The following is a 20948-nucleotide window of genomic DNA, read 5'->3' as shown; positions in this document are numbered from 1 at the left end:
AAAAAGCTAATGACAAATGGCGTATGTTTGTAAATTGCACTGATCTCAACAAATCATGCCTGAATGACACATATTCACTACCCAATATTGACTGACTTGTAGATAACATTGCAGATTATGAGTTACTGAATTTCCTATCTGCATCAAATCTAGATATACCCACCCGACAAAGAAATAAATAGCCTTCAAGACAGAATGAGTCACCTTCTATTATAAGGTCATGCCTTTTTGGTTTGAAGAACACTAGGGTGACATACCAGTGCTCAATGGACAAAGTGTTTGCCAAATGGACAAAGTGTTTGCCAAACTCATGAGAAAAATAATGAAGGTTTACGTGGATCACATGGTCACCAAATCATTATTGCAACCAACCATCCAACACACTTGTAAATCATCTTTGACAAGGTACACCATCATAACACGAGGCTAAACCTGAAAAAGTGTATTTATGGTGTAAGTGACAACATGTTCATATGCTTCATAATAATCTAGAGAGAGATAATGATCAACTTAAACAAAGAATGAATAGATATGTTATCTTTATCCAAATAAATTCAATTCATTATCATCTTTAAATATCAATATCCTTTTTTTAAAATATTCGAAGAACTCATTTGAAGCATGTTATGTCGAAGATCAATCATAAAAGTTTAAAAATATTTAGTTAGATCATAACAATATGATATTTCTATATTATTTTCTTTTGTAAGTTTAAGTTACAACTTTATAAATTATAATTTTATCATAATATTTTATTTACATTTATTTTTATTATTTTAATATAATTCTTTATTATAAAAGCAATTGTCACATTTTTTTCTATTCAATTCTAAATCGAATCAATAAAATAATAATAAAATTTAAAAATTCTAAAAGATTTTTTAAAAAAATTTAAGTCAGAAAAATAAATTTAATTTCACTCTGTACACACAGCAAGTTGAAATATAAAGCATTGATATGTATATGCTGTTGATAGAATAATATTAATTTTGCAATTTAAAAAAATTATAATTATCATTTTTAAAGAGATTTGATAGGAATTGATTCACTTCAATTTAAGTTACTATTTTTTTTTTAACTTGATTTATTCTATTTCATGGTCAATTTGAACTGATTTATTAAACCAAATATATTTTGGTTAGCTATATATTTTATAATTTATTTTGAAAAATAAAGTAAAGCGAAAGTATTAGTAAATACAGCAAGGGTGCAAATAGTAAAATGTTGTTCTTTTTTAAAAAAAGGTTTCTTTGGGCACTCATCTTGCCCCGTTCTCAGTTTCGCAAATCGCTTCCTCCGCCGCAGTATCTCACTCTCAACGCCATTCACCGCCAAAAAGCCGCCACCTTCTCTCTGTCTCTGTTCGTTGCATCTTTCTCGCTCCCTCTCTGTATATATTTTTTCCCTTAACCTTTCATCATTAATCATTTAACTTCTGTTTCTATCAAAATTTAATCACTCACATTCCTACAAAAAGAAGGTTCAGGATTGGAGATTATTGAAAATCGTCCCAACTCATGGAAAACAGTGCGAAGCATTTAGATGAGGACGTTAGCAAGCAAGAGTAGGTGTTTTTTTTTTTTTTTTTTTTTTAATTATTCCTCTTCCTTGAACATGCATCAATTTGTGTTTGCTTCAAATTTTCTGATACGCAAGTAATAAATTGGAGCCTTTATCTTTTCAAAATCTTGTCATTTGTCGCAGAGAAGCGCCTAAACTTGCGGCGTTGTTGAAAGAGATGAAGGAAGGAATCGATACTGTGAGGCTTAAAGTTCAATCTTTAACTGCCAAAGTGAGTGGCCCTTTTTTCAATTCAAGTAATTTTTTTAAGGACTCCGTTAACGTCATTTCAAATTCATAATATTAAGATTTAAAAAAAGTTTTTCTGTTGTTTGGACATGAAGTTTCGCAATTTGGGCCTTTTTGGGGATTCTATTAAGCTTTCTGTTATAGTACCCTGATAACAATGAATGATATGATTATTGTTATTATTGTGTCTCTCGATGTTTCTTATACCAGGTGAAAGAAGGTCAGTATCCTACAGCAGATGGATTTAGCTACCTTGAGGCTAAGAATTTGCTGCTTTTGAATTATTGTCAATCCCTTGTTTATTATTTATTGCGGAAGGCTAAAGGGTTATCAATAGAAGATCACCCTGTTGTTCGAAGTGTTGTAGAGATAAGATTGTTTTTGGAAAAGGTATAGTTTTATCTTTCTGTGTGTTGATCTTCAAGGGCTTCCATGTGTATACTCACATTGTATTATGTGTTAAACATTTGACTTCCTGGTTTCCATTGCAGATTCGGCCAATTGACAAAAAACAACAATACCAAATCCAGAAACTAGTGCAGGCTGGTGAAAATGCAGCCAAAAGTGATATTCAAAGTAAGGAGCCAGATGCGTCCAATAAGAGTGAGGATGCATCAAAGTATCGTCCCAATCCTGACATGCTAGTTAGCAAAGTAGACTTAACCTTGCAGGTCAGTCAGTGTATATGTGATATCATGAATGGTGTATAATTTGGTGTACTGCAGGGTGGTAATAGCTTGCAAAGGGTATTTTCCTGGTCTATCTAACTTTTATTATATGATGTAGGATGGACATGATACATATCAACCTGTAAAGTTTGCCCCTACTTCTATGGATCTAGAAAAACCTTCTAAGCATGAAAGAAATGCCTTGCGAAGAGAAAAAGAAATTCTGAAACAAGCTAAGCAGAGTGATTATATCAGGACATTGATGAATGATATGGAGGAAAGACCTGAAGAGGTAAAGTTATTTTTAGTGCTGAATCATTATGGCTTATAGTATGCTTGGGTTTCAGTTAAACTCCTTTCAAAAGTATTTTCAGTCTCAAATGTACAAAGAGAGCATCCTTCTCCAAAGTACTCTTAACCCCTAATAATATTTTTTGAACTATTATCTGAACTTGCATTTAATGACTTTACGTAATGGTTTGTTTTGGCTGCTCACTACTCTACTCAGGTGAGGGATTTTGAGGGAGCTAGCAAAGAAGTTGATAGATTTGTCTCCAAGATGGAGAAACGTGCTCAGCAAGAGGAGGAGATGTTCACTCGTGTTCCTCTTACGAAACAGGAGAGGAAGCGAGAAAAATACTTGAAAAAATCGAGAAATGGGTATGGGAAGTGTTTGGAATGTTTTCCTTTTGTTTCTCCATTCTTAACAAGTAAAAAGAATTAAATGTGTGATAATATTTTTGTTTAAATACCTTGTCTTCTCTCTTAGCTTTTGTGCCTTTTCTATTTCAGGTTGCAAGGTCTAACAGAAAGTTTCTATGATGAAATCAAAACATTACCCTTTGAAGATAGAACTGAAGAGCAAGTAATGGGATCTGGTAAAGGTAGCAGCAGAAAGAGCCGAGTACATAAGCGAAAGGTATGACACTTTATTCTTTGAAATTATTATGCGAAAATCGTAGACTAGTTTTTTGAACTTCGTATACGAAATTTTGTTTAAGTCGAATTATGTGGATGTGGTTCATGTACTGTTGCATCTGCATTGCATATGACTAACCAAATTATTTGATGATTGCTCTAATGTTCACCGTGTGTAATAAAAAATTATTTAAATAAACTAATGTCATATTCCTCTGGAGTAAGCGTGTAGAGTTGGTTATTTGTCGACTAGTTTTGTAATTTTCGAACCAATTTCTGGTCATGGAGAGTTATACTATATGTACAGTTGTTTACTGATAGTTCTGAGCTGTGTGCTGAACACAGTAATAAAAGGTGATACTATGATACCCGCACAATACGAAATAAAGTTAAAAATGCCTCTTGAGAGAATTTGCTCACCACCAACACAAATTTTGTAAGTATTTGAAAAATTGAGTTTTATCCTTCAGCAGATACACACTTTCCCTTCCCTTAAGCTTGGCTTTTAATTTGAAAAAGGATTTTTTAGTGTATGCATTGTCAAACGACGTGATTGCATTGTCAAACGACGTGATTGCATTGTACTGTTACAGGGAACTAACAATTTTGGCTTCTTTGCAGAGGAAACACTGAAGGAGGAGATTTAGGGTTGACCTAAAGGGTTCTGGGAGACTGACCACCGCATACTGTTGGAGAAAGTAATATTAGGTTGAATGCAAAGGAAATGTAAAAGTTAGTGTTGGGTATTGGGAAATTCCTTCATGTTTGTAGATTTATTTTTGTACTTTATTGCCATCCTAATTGGCTGGTGCCCAATGGGGAACGTGGCTTAGAGATTTTGGAAGAGATGAAATAGTGTTTTTTGGTTTATTATTACCATTTCACACCCAATTATGTTATGCACGTCTTTTTTGGTTCAACTTTATGTCCGAGTGGAAAAATGCATAGATATTAAACTGAATATATATTTTTATTTGTTATTTCACGGGTCTAGGCCATTGGTTGGTTCTTTTGTACATGACCCAATAGTTTCTCGTATTGTGCTAAATGATAATCAAATATAAGAGTTTTAGTTTGATACTCATGAGAAGATAACACCATATAATAAGATTTTGATAAACATATTTAATGTTTGATGTATATCATAATTAAAAGACAAAAATATGTTGGAAGATTGGTGGCAATAATAATAATGGTTATAATGATAGATATATAGTTTAATTAAGTTTTAAGTTTTTTTTTTTTTAAATTTAAGTATTTTTAATTGTTTTTATTAAAATAAATTGTTGAGTATTTAAGATGTTATATTTTTCAGTTGAATTTTATGTTTATTTTTTTTTCAATTGTGTAAATTGATTATTATTTTGTTTGTCATTTGTTAATAAATGTGGAATTTTAAAGTTAATATAATATGATATTGTGATTAATGTAAAATAGTAAATGACTTATTAAAACTTTAACTTAGATAATGAACACCCGTTGTTGTTACTTACATCAATAATAATAGTAACGACCATTTTTGTAGGTTATGAAAATATTAGAGAAAATTACAACTTCATCATTTAACATGTTTTAATGAAAATATAAAAGTAACTGTAATATTATTTTTAATTAATTAGAATAACTTACATTTCTTAACAAGTAGATATAACTAAACAAAAATAATGACACAATATAACAACTGCATTACCTGATTAACCAAAACTTAAATGACATTCAATTTAAAAAATATAGAAAATTTGATCACATAATAAATCGGACTCAGTTGAAAATTCTCCAATTTATGAGAAATTAATATATTAATGAGATGATATTAATAATAATGAGAATAGTGATGATAATATTAATGATAATGATGAGGATAAGAATAATTGTGATGATAATGAGAAAAAAGGGGTGAGAGTGAGTAATGTTGATAGATGTGATGGTTATTATGATCATATTAGTGATATGCTTGTGGCCATGATATATTGACAGAGGAAACATGGTAGTACTGATATATTAAGATTATACATGAAATGACAAACTACCATGCAAGATAAATAACAAGACAATCAATTGGATAAGGTGATTATTATCCTATCATATTCTATCTGGACCTAAAGTATTTCATTGTATAACATGGCAGCTAACAAAACTTTTTGCTTGGAATTCAATGAAATACCTGTTCGGACAAGTTTTTCTACACATTTCTTAATGGAAAAATAGGAAAAAATAAATAAATTTAATTTCTCTTCAACTAAAATTAACTTATACACAAGTTACAAGTAAAAGAATTAGATACACTATATGGAAAAAGTTATAAAACTTATAACTTAGCTTACCACATAAGCTAATTTAATTTGTAAAAAATCTAATTCCAATTTTCCTTTTTATATGTCTCCAAGGAGCTTGTAGATAAATTTATATAAACACGCCTCAACTCTAAATATTGTGTTAAAAAGCGAATTTGAAAAAGATCACTTAAAAATGCTCGCACCTTGCATTTCTTCCAACTGCATTTTTCTGTTATGTATTAATGTACATGAAAATATACCAGAACAAGTGATCAGAGATATATGCATAATCTTAAGTTACAATAATCCAGTGGAAGAACGAGGAAGTCAGCCATCATAAAGCAACTAAGTGACACTCAAAAGTGGAAACCGAACAAATTTTCGGCTGAAAAGAATAATCGCAAGGATAGTGAGTATGTATAATTCGAGCACGTCGGAGAAAATATATTTCACCGTGACCAGTAGTACCTGGTGGCTGCTGATATTCTTTTGGGCAGGGTGCCCAGCCGATAGTTCATCCTCAACTGCGACGGTTTCAGTCCACTTCAGAGCTGCTCCTCACAGGTCGAGATGTATTGTACAGTAAGAGCCCAGACAGAAGAATTCCACAGCCAAGCAAAAAAAATGGGCTCAAGCTTGTTCCCTCGGGAAGATATGGTAATGGAAGAGAAAGAATATAAACAGATATGGGCACTGCAAAAATCATAAGCACACGTAAGCTAAGAAACTATTAAGAAAATATGAGGTACAAAAGACCTTACGATTCATAGTTTAGAATGCAACATAAAAGAGTGAGATGCAATGATAACGAGTACCTGACAACATTACCAGAAGAGAAGCTACAACTGCAGAAGAAGTTTTTACTACATTAAGGAGGGATATGTTGAATGCCAAATTGGTAATTATGTAAAGCAGTGGAAGTAGGGGAGCGCCATCACAACCTAAGCCGGAAATTCAAGAGGAATACACATTATATTAAAACTTAGACACAAAAAAATTAAACCAAGGTTCAAAATCATCTAAAGGGTACAAGACAAACTAAATATAAATTTATTGATTTCTTACAATTATGAGTTTTAATTGTTTTTATTAAAATGGTTAGAAATAACTAAACTCCAAGTAATCTAGTTATAGACGGGGTTAAATCATTGCTTATATACTATTCGGCCTTTTACCTGAAGGACTAAAAGCATCTATAATCCTAGTAAATAAAAGGTAAGGTATCGAATATGACATGAACCTTGTAATAGCCACAAGATCTACCCATTGGGATAAGAAAACCCAATGACATATAGACCCACTTCAAATTCCTTACTATTAATTAAAACTTGCCCTTGTGGTTTGAAAGTTCAAGGTCATAAACCCAGGAAAATATATATACACATAGTAACTAATCTTAATAGTGTTTTAACAGCAGAAGGTGTAATAAGAAAAGCTGACAAGTACTAGAAAACCACGTGAGGATATAATTACGTTGCTACCAATTTATTAGGTCTTACCTGGTTTACCAGCTCCAAGGTTTAGAAAACAACCGGCACCACTTTTAAAATATGAAGGAAGTTCAGCAAACGGTATGCCTTTCAATTTTGAAAGTAAAGGCAGAGACAGAAATACGAAAAGAGCCTACAACAAATATCACGTAAACCATAAGTGTACCTTTCAATAATTAATCAATTAATAAACATAAACAAGAGACTATCTGAAACTTGCACCAATAACCATTAGGCAAATTGCCTTGCCAATAATTGAGTAGACAACTTAATTAAGGACCTAACAAATAAGTTTTTGTTACGTAAACATTTAGGTGTAAGTTGTACTTACAATTGAAGAAGAAATAGGAATAATCAGTTTTCAGGAGCTATTCTAGAAGTTTGTTGTCATAAATTGAAAAACAGCTTATGAACCAATCATCTCATAAATTCTCCAAAACACCTATATGCTTATATTATAAGTATACCCAAATAAGTTTCAAATTAGCTCTTCCACCCTAAAATGAAGGAGGGCTGCTTATGAAAACCTCAGAAGAAGAAAAACACACTGCCAAGTATCGAAAGCTGACAGAGTATCACATCTCCATTTTGATAAAAATTAGAGATGTGCACAAACTAATCCAAATAGAAAAGCAACTTTTCCATTGGATTGGATAAAGGCCCTGTCTGTTTCTTTTTTTTTAATCGAAATTAGAAGTGTGCATATATACCAATCCAACACATACAGTAAAAAAGGAACTAAATGAAAGAAAGTCAACTTTTCCTTCGGATTAGATAGTCTCTATTTTGATTAAGGTTAGAGATGTTTACATACCAATCCAACTGAATACAAACAGTAAAATGAATTAAATAAAAAGAAAATGAGCTTTTTCATTTGGATTGGATCAGTATTCTGTTCCAATTTTAAAAGTTCATCTTATCCAAACCAAAAAACTTAACTTGTGCATCTATATATGTTTATTTATTTAATTCTTAAATTACCGTATTTAGAAATTTTAATATTGATTTGACTAATGTTTTATAATCTGAATTTATATATTACGATGAATGTGACAAACGCTTTGAATTACTTTTACAAAACCTAATGGGTATTCTGCGGATTTATTTACGGCCTCCTAATAACACCAAAAGCTTGATCCGATCCAAACCACTTTAACTAAAACAAGCAAACTTTGGATAGAATCAAACGACTTTTCTTCTGATTGAATACAATCCACATAAAACCTCAGTCAAAATGTATATGACTAATGCGCAGAAAATAGATGAAAAGAAAAGGCAGGTCAAGCAGAGTCCAGAACTTTAAAATAAATGAATAAGAATACTTAGTCATTCATGTCTATTTCATTGTGGATAGAAGCAAATAGCAGCAACTTATGCGTTAATGTAATTCATGGTGCCTTGTTAGTATTGGGAACTGACGAATGGAACTTTGGGATTATTGTATATATCTTTTGTAAGAAAGATATTCAATGTTTTTGGGATAGTGAATTCAAATCTCTAGAATTAGCAATATAACTCTTACCTATAAGACAAATTTTAGCTAACCTTTCCTTCATGTTCTTTTACCAGTATACATGTTTTGTTTTGGATGAAGGAAAAAAGAATATTTAACAAACAGGGCCCTGAAAATTCCTGCCGATTTATAATATAAAATATTAACCAGATACTAACATTTTAGGGCAAGTTCACATGTACGACAACTAGTACACAAATAGCTTACAATACTCTAATATAATAAGATTCATAAGACTACAATAATCCAAGTATTCTAACAGTCAGTGTTTGATACATTTTGAAATCATATAAAAAGATAGAAAGCAAGCATATACTTTGAACTCATGTAAGTTGTTTCACACAGTCATTCTTCAATTACAAGATGAAGCAAAGCAACTAATAAGAAATCAGTGATAAAGAAAGCAAAAACTAACAAAATACTGGAAGTAACGCTATTTGTAAAATTTGAAAGGTACACCTAGTTCATAGCAATTTATGTTGCAAGATGTACCTGAAAGCCAGATCCAAACGAATTGACCACAAATATGTCCAGTGACTTGTGCTGCATGTGAACATGTAAGGAACACCAAATCATGCCCATGAATGAAATGTCAATGGAATATGTATACCCCTCCCCCCCCACACACACAAAAAAAAAAGGTAAAGGAAAGCATACCTTTAATCGAGTAGCTGAGTCAATGAAAATATACTCCTGCCATACAAGAAAACATTGATTATAATGTTCGCCAAGAAGGATTAACTAAAAGTCAACATCTGTTATTGACTAACCTTGATTACAGAAGCCAAAGCTTGAAAAGCACATGAAATTATCATCAATGCTGGCCAAAAGAACTGAACATCAGAGAGCATCTGACCAGCATTTGAGCCACTGCAGTGATGAGAAACAAATTATTAGATGGGAGCCACTCCATTTGAAGTGAAAAAAGGAATTTCCTATCAATCTACCATGGGAATTTTACCCCAACAAGCACAAGAAAAAAAATGCATGACAAATATCACAGCTTTTGAGCTTCTACAGACCGTTACAAGCAGCTGCTGACCTGGGCTGCTTAACGTTTTAATGAAAGCATGCTTAAGGTTTTACATGCAACAATATTACTCAGAAGGTTAGAACAAATGAAGCTTTTATATAAATATTTCGAATTTAAAGAAATTGTTTTGGTGGTCAATCAATTCAATGAGTGGAACCATTCCTAAAATGGAAATATTTTGCCAAGAAATTTGGTAACTTTCCCACAATTATGTACCGCTTCAGACCAAAAAAGGGATAATAAACCTACAATATTTTGCACCAAAGGAGATAATGCACACAGTAAAATTCTTTCTGTTTACAACAACTATAAACTGATCACAAGTAATTACTTTATTTTTTAAAAAGTAAACTATTTTAGCTCAACAAACAATGAGACAGCAATTGGTCCTTTAGAGGACCAAATTGATGTCACACATATATCTAAGGGAATACAATGACAGTTCCCTCATTTCTTTTTCAATTGGAAAGGGAGATTAGAAGTTTGGTCTGATATTTTCAAGTCAATATCTTTTATCAAAGTTCATCACCGCACACTTTTGGGAATACTTGATTCACATGGGAATCTGACCTGATTAGTGACCTCGGCATGAGAAACTGAATATTGGAGAGTACAGATAGGGAGTATTGAAATTCTCTGTATTATAAAGTCAAAGTACCTTGTAATAGCCACTATGACACCGGAGGCTACAAGTAGGCACCCAACCAATTGATTGATTGTGTACTTTCTTCTCAAGAGAAGGGTGGAAAACATTAGTTGCCAAACCAAAAATGTCTGCAAAAAGAAGAATTCATAAACAGGATTTTGAGAAATCAATATTACACACAATGATACATTAAAATAACGTAAGTAATATTAAAGTCTCAGCCAATGCATAAGTCACAAATAGCCATCCTTGATGAATGGGAGAAGATACTACAGATTTTACAGTAATATTATCATTCTCTTCCTTCTTAGTTGGAATAAAAGGACAGGCCCAGAGCACAAACCACAAATGTAGCCATGCCATCAGAACACACTGAATAAGTTTAAAAATAATAAGCCCCCTACACTTTAGAAGTGACTGCTACGTGTTACTATAAATATGACAATGAAATGCTGTACGCCGGATGCCATCAGAGTGAGAGACAGGGCAGCTCAATCCATGAACAAGAATGGACTACACTGTCCTTGAAAAAGTAAACTGGACGATGCTGGTTGTATCGATATATTTTTGAAAGACAGAAAATGAGAGTGATGGGTTCTAGAACACCTTTGGTTAGTAGTAAGAAACAAAGTTCTTTATTTCTATGATGCTACAAGTTAATAAAAGTCAACTCTATGATTTATTGTTATTACCAATAAATTTGCCGGTTTAAATCATTGATCAGTGCTATAAGGTCCCCTATTCTGAATATATTACAAAAAGACCATCATGCTTCTCAGAAACCATTGACTACACTGAATCAGTGCTACATCATTTCAATCAAATTCTCAAATCTCAACTGCTGCTGTGTAGTATGACATCTGCGTCATGTAAAACAAAAGCACATTTTTCTGAAATAAGACCTTACCAAATGTATGCCAAAAGCAAATCAGAAAAAAAAAAGTAAACTTAACAGCTACATAAAATAAATGGCAGATGTATACTGTTTTAAAGAAAGACAAACATGTATTTTTGTTCATCACCCCTACTCATCCTTCAATGAAAAGGGCTGCTCAAAATATTTCAGATACCTGATTCAATATGGGTATGACTGGTCCAGGAAGTAAGGCTGCAGAGGGTAATCAACATTCATTTCAGAAACATTGAAAGCGAACACGAAGGGTATGTTTGGCAGAAAATTAAGAGCAGAGTTAAAACGGAAAAATATTGATTTTAATTCATTGTAGCTTGGCAGAAGGTGGAAACTCATTTTCAAAGTACTCATCACAAAAAAATTGCAACTTCCGCTTTTGTTCTTTCCTCTAGAAACATTTCAAACGCCCCAGTCACTTTTTTTATTTCACACTCCTCTATTACTGACTATTAACACTATAAAACCTAACATATATTTATTTAGTCAAAAATTCGGACAACTCCAATGGGATGTGCGACCATGGTACTCCCTTTGTTCCACATTGGCTGCACTTTAAGGTATTGAACATCTATTAAGAGCAATGATAGCTATATAACTTTTTGAAACAATTTTACTGAAATAGCTTCGCTATATCCATAAATATATCACTTTTAATAAGAAATAGAAACCAATTAATTTGAAGAAAAGAATTAATACTTCATCGAAATGTGAGAACATAAGTTAATTTATAACTCTTTTTTTTATGTGGCTAAAACTGCAGTTATTCTGGAAAGGAAGGAGTGCATTAGTTGTCTACACGCACACCCTCAACATTATAAAAAAAAAATGGGCCTTATAAATAGGAGTGCGCTAAGGAAACCGAACACTCAATAGACACCATTAAATGTTTTTAATCACTTAAAAAACCACTAGAAGGAGTTTAATTTCATTCACACAGTGACAGTATAAAAATATTTACATTGTCATCTACAGTCAAGTATAGAAAATTTGTTGAGCTTTATAGTAACTATTCTAAGATCATCTCTGCTTGATTGAAAGTATAAAAATCTCAGTGGCATGGAAATAAAACACGGTTAAAGACTAAAACACAAGCAAAGTCAGTACCTCCAGCAGACATTCCAGCTACCAATCCCAAAGCTTCCAGAAGTCCAATGGCCACAAAACGCAATTTCGGAATTGCCATCATCTCATCGGTTACTATTCTAGCCCGGTACCGAATATACAAGATGGAGAAATATATAACAACGTACCTACGTTACACAAAAACCACAACTGTTCAACGCACTAAGAAATCCCAAAATAGAAACAAATTCTCCTAGAGTTAAAACAGCAAACAAATGCAATTACAAGCAGCGACAAAGAGGTTTACCCAAAAGTTATGAACTGGGCGAGAAAAAAAGGGTATTCTTTCATGGGAACAAGGGCCAATTTGTAAAGCACGCGATTGGCTACCGCTGTTGTAACGGTGACAGTGGAGCTCAATAAGACGAGGTTGGTGCCACTTCTCGATGAACTTGAATTTGAAGCACGAATTCTGAGTGCCGTTGGGTAGTGGTGGACATGGTTGCGGTTGAATCGAGCGTTGCCGGAAAAGTGCAACGGTAGCTTCGAAGAGAGTGACATTGAAACGAGAGGCTGCAGCTTCGGATGGGAGAGCGCGAAACTGCAACGGAACGACGACGTTGAATAGAATGCCATGCCAATCAGCGTTGCTCTTACTTTCAACCACCTTGAATAATTTCTGGTAAGTAAAATAAATGCTCCTAATATATATATATATATTTTTTATAGTAATCATTGGATTATTGTTGGATGAAATTTATGAAAATATTTATAAAACAACTCCACTCTATCCTTTTTTATCTATGTAATTTTCACTGAAAAATAATAAAAAGTGAAGTTTTTTTCAAAATTAAGTGGTGTTAAAATTATTATTCGATAAAATACAATAGTATATTAATGTTTTTAATAGTAAAACACAAGATCTTCCATTTTAAAGTGATAACAATATCTTTATTTTTATGGTGTGTAAGATGATCACATTTAAGGAATTATATTATGAGATTTTAATTTACTTTTTTGTTGCTGAATTAGATGTGTTACATCACTCTTAAAAACTTTATGAATTTTTACTTTGACGAAAGTTCTTCATAATTATATTTTTTATTTTTTGTTTGATTATTGGTATTTGAAAAAAAAATCTTTTTTTATTAATGGATCATAAGGATTTATTTAGATGTAGAGTTTTAAATTTTATGCATATCAATATCGAATTTAAATAAGAAGGTTTTATAAAGTTTAAGTTTTATATTCATGAGCTATATTTATGATAAAGATATGCTAGTAGATGAAAATGATAGTAATTTAGAATGTAAGATTTAAGGAGGGTATTGTAATATTTGTTTATGTATTTTCATTTTGCAAGATAGAGTTTTAGTACTGTTAACATATATAATAACGATTTTCTATAACTAAATTTTATTAAAAAATAGATATTTAAATATATTATATTATTATTAAAAATTAGTATAAATAAATAATATTTTTAACACATAAGTTATGTATTAAATTTATACTATGATACGCGGTTATTTTAAACTAATTGATAATATATTGAAAATTAATTTAGTAATATGTGCGAAAAAATATATTTAAAGAAATAATTTGTTAGTGTAACATTCCGAATTTTTTTGAGACGTCACGGTGATTTTTCTTTTCTAAAAAAATAACCTTTCCAGAAATACTCATTAAAGATGATTATACTTTACTTTATTGAAATGCAGAGGCAAAACATATATATCAACATTGTCTGAAAAGTTCAGAATATCACTTTTACATAAATTTACAGCAAATCTGAAAACTCTTTAAATAATAAAGAATTAATCCCGAAATCAAATATCCCAACTCTCGTCAGCCACTTCAATCTGATTTTATCTGCAACGCCATTTACTCCCGTAGAAGTACGATCATCGTAGGTGGAAACCACAACCACAAACATTGCAAGGGTGAGCAACCAAAAACATCATCATAAAATATAAGTGTAAAACAACATCAAACACAGTCTATACCAAGTACTGAATTCATATCTCCACGCCTAGACAATATCACACCAATCCATCTATAAACCAATGTCATTTCCTTGTACTTTGTTGTCCCAACCTGTTACGCAAAACAGGGCGATTCGAGTCGTCCTCCATCGCAACTTCAGACCTATCTCCCCGACTTATCGAAAAGCCCTTTGGGCGAGACATTGACTTCCTTGCGCAAAAGAAAGTGACACTCAAATCTCTATCTCTACATGGGACCCAACATCCTTATCGTATCGCAATACGAAAGGCTCACACAAACAACAACAGTAGGAGGAAGATGACATAGTTTCATGTTCACATCACAATTTCATATACATTCTCATTATCATACATTCCTCCACAAATCATAAGATTTATCTCACTATTCTCAAAATATACATAGTCTCAACAATAGACATTACTCACCGATCACAAGACTTATAACACACTCTCATCACCTTTCACCTTTCACCTTTAATTTCAATAATAGACACTAACTCATCAATAACATGCATTGTTCACCAATCAATACACATTCTCAATAATAGATATTATACAAACCATTCAAAAGGTTAGTAACACCATACTAATTACCTTTCATGCATACTCGCAATAATATGTGTTTATCACCCATAACGTAAATATATTCCATTCACAAATACAATGTCAATTACCCTTTTATTGCATCATACTATAAACACACTGTAAACAAAGTTTGTGAAATATTAAACCCCAACAAGAACCACACCATTCATTCAACTAAAAGTACTAAACATTTGCTTTTCTATATATTATAAAAGCTCCTGGACGTATATCTCTCCCTTCTTTTCCTTTTCGTAACACTCAATATAATATTATATAAATTTATATACGTAACATCATACAATATATTATAAATTTATATATATATACATACATACATATATATATATATATATATATATATATATATATATATATATATATATATATATGTATATATACACACACGTAACTTTTATTATCAGAAGCGGCCCCACTTCAATGCCCCAACTCTAAATCAATAATATACCTTAAAAAAATATGCTACATTCCAGGTTTCCATATAAAGTATAATTAATGGTGTATATTTTGATTAATAAAAAAACGAATAATATGATCCTTGTAAAAAGTCGTATACTGTACCACATTTAATAATCCAAGTTTTGTAAAAAATTAAATTACAAACTCTAAGCCATTAATTGAAAACAAACCTCTGCACCATATTTATAAAAGGGAAATCATATAAAATAAAAATAGGGTAATTAATTGGCATAAAACAGTTTGCACTGCATGCTAAAAGAAAGAAAAGTTGCAACCTACTCACGAGAAGGTTAATAACAAATAATGATAGTTTCATGCATTTAATATACTATTCTTCTCACACCAATTACAGAGCTCAATGAAACCACAATTTTTATTTTATTTTCAAACTTGCATACCTTTATATATATACTCATTGCATGCTCACCGAATCTATGCAGAAACGTAAATTTCCTTTCCTATTCTCATTTTATTTCTCTTATTTCATATTCTTTTCCAATTTATGCACATACAAAGGCCCAATCAGACTCAAGGCATATGATTATTTTTAACAGTATTTATGCAGACCATAAAATCATGATCCCAAGCAGCTATATCACTCAAACAGATTCAACACAGTACACACAGCTGCATATCATTGCATCGCACTCAAAACCAACAACTACTATACTGATCATCTCATATACTTAAGTCCTATAATTTGACAGTACTAAATTAAGATCAGAGAAAACAGAAAAGAACATGATAGCATATAAGAAACAACATCATGCACTCAAGGTATTGCCAAGGAGCCGAAACACATCATGAAAGTATGCGTCAATCATCAACCACCCTCACCCAATATGATCATTCTGAAAGCATAAAAATAACCATCACAGAGACACTCTCCATTCAAAAACAAGCCCCCAACGGTATTATACCCAATCACAGCCAACACTCTTCCTCTTAAGCAAAGTAGGTTAACAATAATAACATCGAGAACAATATGTTACAAAACATAACAACTCAAAAACCCTTATACACATATGATAACTTCTTGGTAACTCCCCTTACCTGGATTTATGAGGTCTCTAAGTTTCTCTGGTTCATCAACTTGCATTCTGCAGTTTCTAACGTTTCCTTAGAGATGTTTGAATGTCTCTCCTTCACTTGCCACTCACGGTGTATATATATGCAGAGAAAACAAGGCTCTCACTCTCCAACACTCAATCCATTCTTAGGTGAAAGCTAGGGTTAGGGTAGTCTTTCTATTTCACACTGTCACTCGATATATCCTCCCTCCTGTTTGACCTAAAAGCAGTTTTAATATACTCCTCTGCCACTCTCCAAGTTCCTCCGAAACCTTCTCCCAACAAATAGATTTTATAACCATAAATATCTAAGCCCATTCCTTATAAAAGAGTCCACAAAACAAGACCATGCAAAAACAAAATAAGCATAACAATAATTCTCTTCTCCTATTGGCTAACAAGAATCCTCCTTGGCCCCACGGTAAATTTATGCAAGGTTCTCTCCCCTCCAAAAATGGTACAATGAAAACGTGGAAGGGAAAAATTAAAGCTACCACTTCCTCTCGTGGACCCCACCAGTGCAACCCAAAAGAAAATTAAAAACCTTTTAAAAACAACAAAAGAGAGGCTAGAAAGATTCAAACAGCAAATGGAAGATATTATCAGTGTACACAGAAAACATTGGAACATCATTATCATGTTAAAATAATAACATAATCAATTATATTTAAACCTTATTTAATCTTATTCCAAAATTTAAAATAAAAAGATTATTAATCAATTTTTTTTATATCATCCCTAAACACTTTTATCACACAATAAAATACCTTAATTAAATATTTAATATTAGAATTATAAAATAAAACTACAAAGATATTTTTTTTCTTTTATCCAGGTATTACAGTTAGTAAAACTAAATATATAAGTAGAATATCTTCTTAAAGTCTTTTTATTTAAACACGTATCTTAAAACCATTTTCGCTTTATCTTGCTTATATTTAAAAAAATAAAAAGCTTAAATCCTTAATTGGTCCCCATGTTACAAGAAAATTTTCAGTTTAGTACCTGCTTTTAAAAGTGTATACATTGGGTCCCCATGTTTTGCAATTTGTGTCAATTTAGTGAATTAATGACACTTCATACAAGTTTGTAATAGCAATTGGAAGGTGTCCAAACGTTCAAACAGTTAATAAACATGCTACAACTCAAAATGACTTGTCCACTTGCAATTTTCAAGCCAAATTGATGGTTCAAAGAGACTAAATTGACACAAATTGCAAAACATGGGGACCCAATGTATACACTTTTAAAAGTGGGTACTAAATTGAAAATTCCCTCTTAACATGGGGACCAATTAAGGATTTAAGCCAAATAAAAAGGGTCACAATATATACTTAGAATATATGATCTCTTATAATAAATGGCATTGATTGAATGGTGTGTGGTGGAAATACATTTTTCCAATAGTGTCAACATTTTCAGTCTAATTTAGTGAAGTAAAACTTCCATGGATAATGATACTTAGACAACATTTTTTTACAACATGTAAACATCATCTACGTATCATTATGTGATTGGTCCATGGTGATATTTATGATTATTATTATTGATTATGAAGTAATTTTGGACCAATCACAGAACGACACGTAGATAATGTTCAAATGTTGTCAACAAAATATTGTCTAAGTATCATTATCCCAACTTCCATACATGTAAAAAATTGTCAAACTTCAATGAAACAAAGTTGACTTATTCTAAACAGATAATATAATAGTCTTTCAAGAAAAAACGACAAAACATTAAAAAATATAAAGAATATGAGAGAAAGCAAACTAAATGCAGGAAGATTTCTGATTGGTTTAATTGCTTCTTCTGTCCCTAGTTTGGTTGTAGTGTGTCAAATTTGTCTCCCTTTTAGAAAAATGTCAATTTCGTCCCCATATAGAAAAAATTTGTGTCAATCAAGTCATATCTGTTAAATACAAACTAATGGTGTTAACTGCACTATTTTCGCTTAAGCTAAACTTTCTCGCCTGAGCGAGATTTGCATAAAACCAAAACACAATTTTTGTTTGAACTAGATATTTTCGCTTAAGCAAAAATGTTTTCGCTTGGGCTAAAAATGTCCTACAACTAAAGTTGAACCACTTAAACTCTTTCGCGTGAGCGAAACTTATTTCGTGTGGGGCTAAAACTTGGGGTGCTCACTGGACATAAGTTTAGTGGCTTCTTGGGCCATGGCTGGGGATAAAGTGCAATGGTGATGGAAAGGTGGAAATGATTATTGTGAATAACTTTAACCTTAGTGGTACTTTATCCAACAAGAGAATCCAATGTTACCTCCATGCATGGTCTTTAATAATTGAATGGTGTATTCGTTACCTCCATCACGAATTATTGCCACTCCATGAATCAACCAAAATCTGAGGGTAACCCGACCCCCTAAGAAAATCCAACAACGCCATCACCTTAAATGCACACATAGCATCAGGCTTCGACAAGCAAAAATCATTGCTTTCAAAACTCACTTTATCCGCTGCAAAATCAGGGATCAGACCCATGAAGTGGTTATTATTCAAATCCAACCGCTCCAACTTCGTCCCATTCAAACCACACGGAATCAACCCAACAAACTCATTCCTATTAAGATCGAAATCCCTAAACGAGACCGAATCCCCAATGTTCATCGGAATACTCCCACTAAACTTATTCCCGTGAAGTCACTAAACTTATGTCCAGTGAGCACCCCAAGTTTTAGCCCCAGATGAAGTAAGTTTCGCTCACGCGAAAGAGTTTTAGTGGCTCAACTTTAGTTGTAGGACATTTTTAGCTCAAGCGAAAATATTTTAGCTTAAGCGAAAATATCTAGTTCAAACAAAAATTGTTTAGCTTAAGCGAAAATATCCTTCTGCATATCTCGCTCAGGCGAGAAGGTTTAGCCTAAGCGAAAATAGTGTAGTTAACTCTGTTAGTTTGTATTTAACGGAGATGACTTATTTGACACAAATTTTTTCTATATGAGGACGAAATTGACATTTTTCTAAAAGGAGACGAATTTGACACCCTTTAATCAAACTGGAGACAAAAGAAGCAATTAAACCTAATTTATTTACAACGTTTAGTGACGAACCAAAAAAATGTTTAGCTTGAGTTTCATCATCTGATCAACAGAATTATCCTGTACTTTCTTATATACCTGACTTGAACTTATTATATGTCAATGAATGGAAAAGATATGCAACGATTATTCTCTTAATTAGGATAATTAAATGTAATAAATGTATATGATATTTTATCTTATTTAGTAGGCTGATTATTCTCTTAATTAAGATAATTAAATGTAATAAATGTATATGATATTTTAGCTTATTTAGTGGGCTGAAAATCAGCTTGACAGATTGTAATTATTTGTATATATATGAAAGTTCTCCAGCAAGAAGGGACACAGTTTTTCTGGCTCAATCTTTTCTAAATTTAACATGGTATCAGAGCCCATGGTTCGGGGCTGGTGACCGGGCTCAGACGAGTACGCCCCTCATGATCAAGTGAGCCAGGCAGGAGGCCAGTGGCGGATCGCCGGATGAATCATGAGAGGCGGGGAGAGCTAGAAATGCTCATTGTGACCATGGATCGTGAAAGAGGGTAAAAGAGAAATGCTCCGTGTTGACCATGGTGTACTCGGGATGACAAGACTTCCGCAGCGAGAGAGGAAGGTGACCATAGTCCTTTGTTTGAGGGAGGATGTTGGAGTGCAAATAAAGTCTCATATCGTGTAAAAGAAGGGTTGGTCAAGGGTTTATATACACATAGATATCTCCAATGGTAAGAGGCCTTTTGGAGTGGTACCAAAAGTAAACCCGTGAGGGCTTGGCCCAAAGCGGACAATTTCTTACCATGTGTGGAGATCTATGTGTGTATCGAACCTCTCTCCAATAGTGGTATCAGAGTTTGTTTGATCCGCTTTCGTTGTCTTTGTTGTCTGCCAGCGGTCGGTCGCCATGGCCGCCGGCAGCCCCTAAAAGTTTCTTTTTCAACCTGTGCATTTATGCTTCAATGGGCAATCTCTAGTTTCTGTCTCACATATGTCTTTCTTTTTGTGAAGCATCTTTTTCAATTCTTTTTCTTAAATCTTTAATCATCTTCTTGAACTGTTCTTGATATATTCTTTTAATTCTTCTTGAATTTTTCTTATTCTTCATCTTCTTGAATATGTTTTCTTGAATTCTTCTTGGTATCAGTCTAGGTTACGATTCCCAAACCTAGTTTGCGTTTTTTTCAGTCTCGTTCTCGACTCTCGACTCTCGACTCTCGACTTTCGAACTTTCGATTCTTCTTGTCTCTGTTTTTCCTAGCTTCATGAGTTCCGAAAATATGATGTCTTGTTCGTTCGCCTTAACGAAAAAAAAACTACTTCGCTTGGGCATTCTAATTCCAGATTTTTGTCACCGGAAAAGAATTGTGGGGTCATGTTGATGGCAGCACTCCCGCTCCTGACAAAGATAAGGTCGCTCATGCTAAGTGGGCCGTCAAAGATGCTATCCT

The 20948-nt window shown here is 32.7% G+C and overlaps 2 protein-coding genes across 4 annotated transcripts; one reads left to right on the top strand and one right to left on the bottom strand.

Annotated features, from left to right (window-relative positions):
* The first annotated feature begins 1229 nt into the window (after positions 1–1229).
* LOC106761095 (neuroguidin) lies at positions 1230–4315 on the top strand. 3 transcript variants are annotated; one of them, XM_014644601.2, is made up of 9 exons: positions 1230–1390; positions 1481–1564; positions 1705–1792; positions 2020–2199; positions 2301–2480; positions 2596–2769; positions 2986–3137; positions 3270–3396; positions 4017–4315. In XM_014644601.2, the coding sequence occupies exons 2-9, from the start codon at positions 1518–1520 to the stop codon at positions 4026–4028; spliced, it is 960 nt and encodes a 319-aa protein (XP_014500087.1). In that variant the 5' UTR covers positions 1230–1390; positions 1481–1517; the 3' UTR covers positions 4029–4315. The 3 variants fall into 3 exon arrangements, with proteins under 3 accessions (XP_014500087.1, XP_014500088.1, XP_022636417.1); XM_014644602.2 differs by having other exon boundaries at positions 1231–1390; positions 1478–1564; XM_022780696.1 differs by having other exon boundaries at positions 1235–1390; positions 1487–1564.
* Positions 4316–5839: 1524 nt separating this feature from the next.
* LOC106760821 (protein CLT2, chloroplastic) lies at positions 5840–13011 on the bottom strand. The gene is made up of 10 exons (XM_014644250.2): positions 12636–13011; positions 12371–12516; positions 11424–11461; positions 10366–10481; positions 9445–9544; positions 9332–9367; positions 9167–9217; positions 7171–7294; positions 6487–6612; positions 5840–6364 (listed from the first exon to the last, which is right to left on the bottom strand). Exons 1-10 carry the CDS (start codon positions 12962–12964, stop codon positions 6207–6209), a joined length of 1224 nt encoding a protein of 407 aa, XP_014499736.1. The 5' UTR covers positions 12965–13011; the 3' UTR covers positions 5840–6206.
* Positions 13012–20948: the final 7937 nt, after the last annotated feature.

Source organism: Vigna radiata, chromosome 5, assembly GCF_000741045.1.
Source record: "Vigna radiata var. radiata cultivar VC1973A chromosome 5, Vradiata_ver6, whole genome shotgun sequence".
Taxonomy (NCBI): Eukaryota; Viridiplantae; Streptophyta; class Magnoliopsida; order Fabales; family Fabaceae; genus Vigna; species Vigna radiata.
This window is presented reverse-complemented; position numbering and strand designations above follow the sequence as displayed.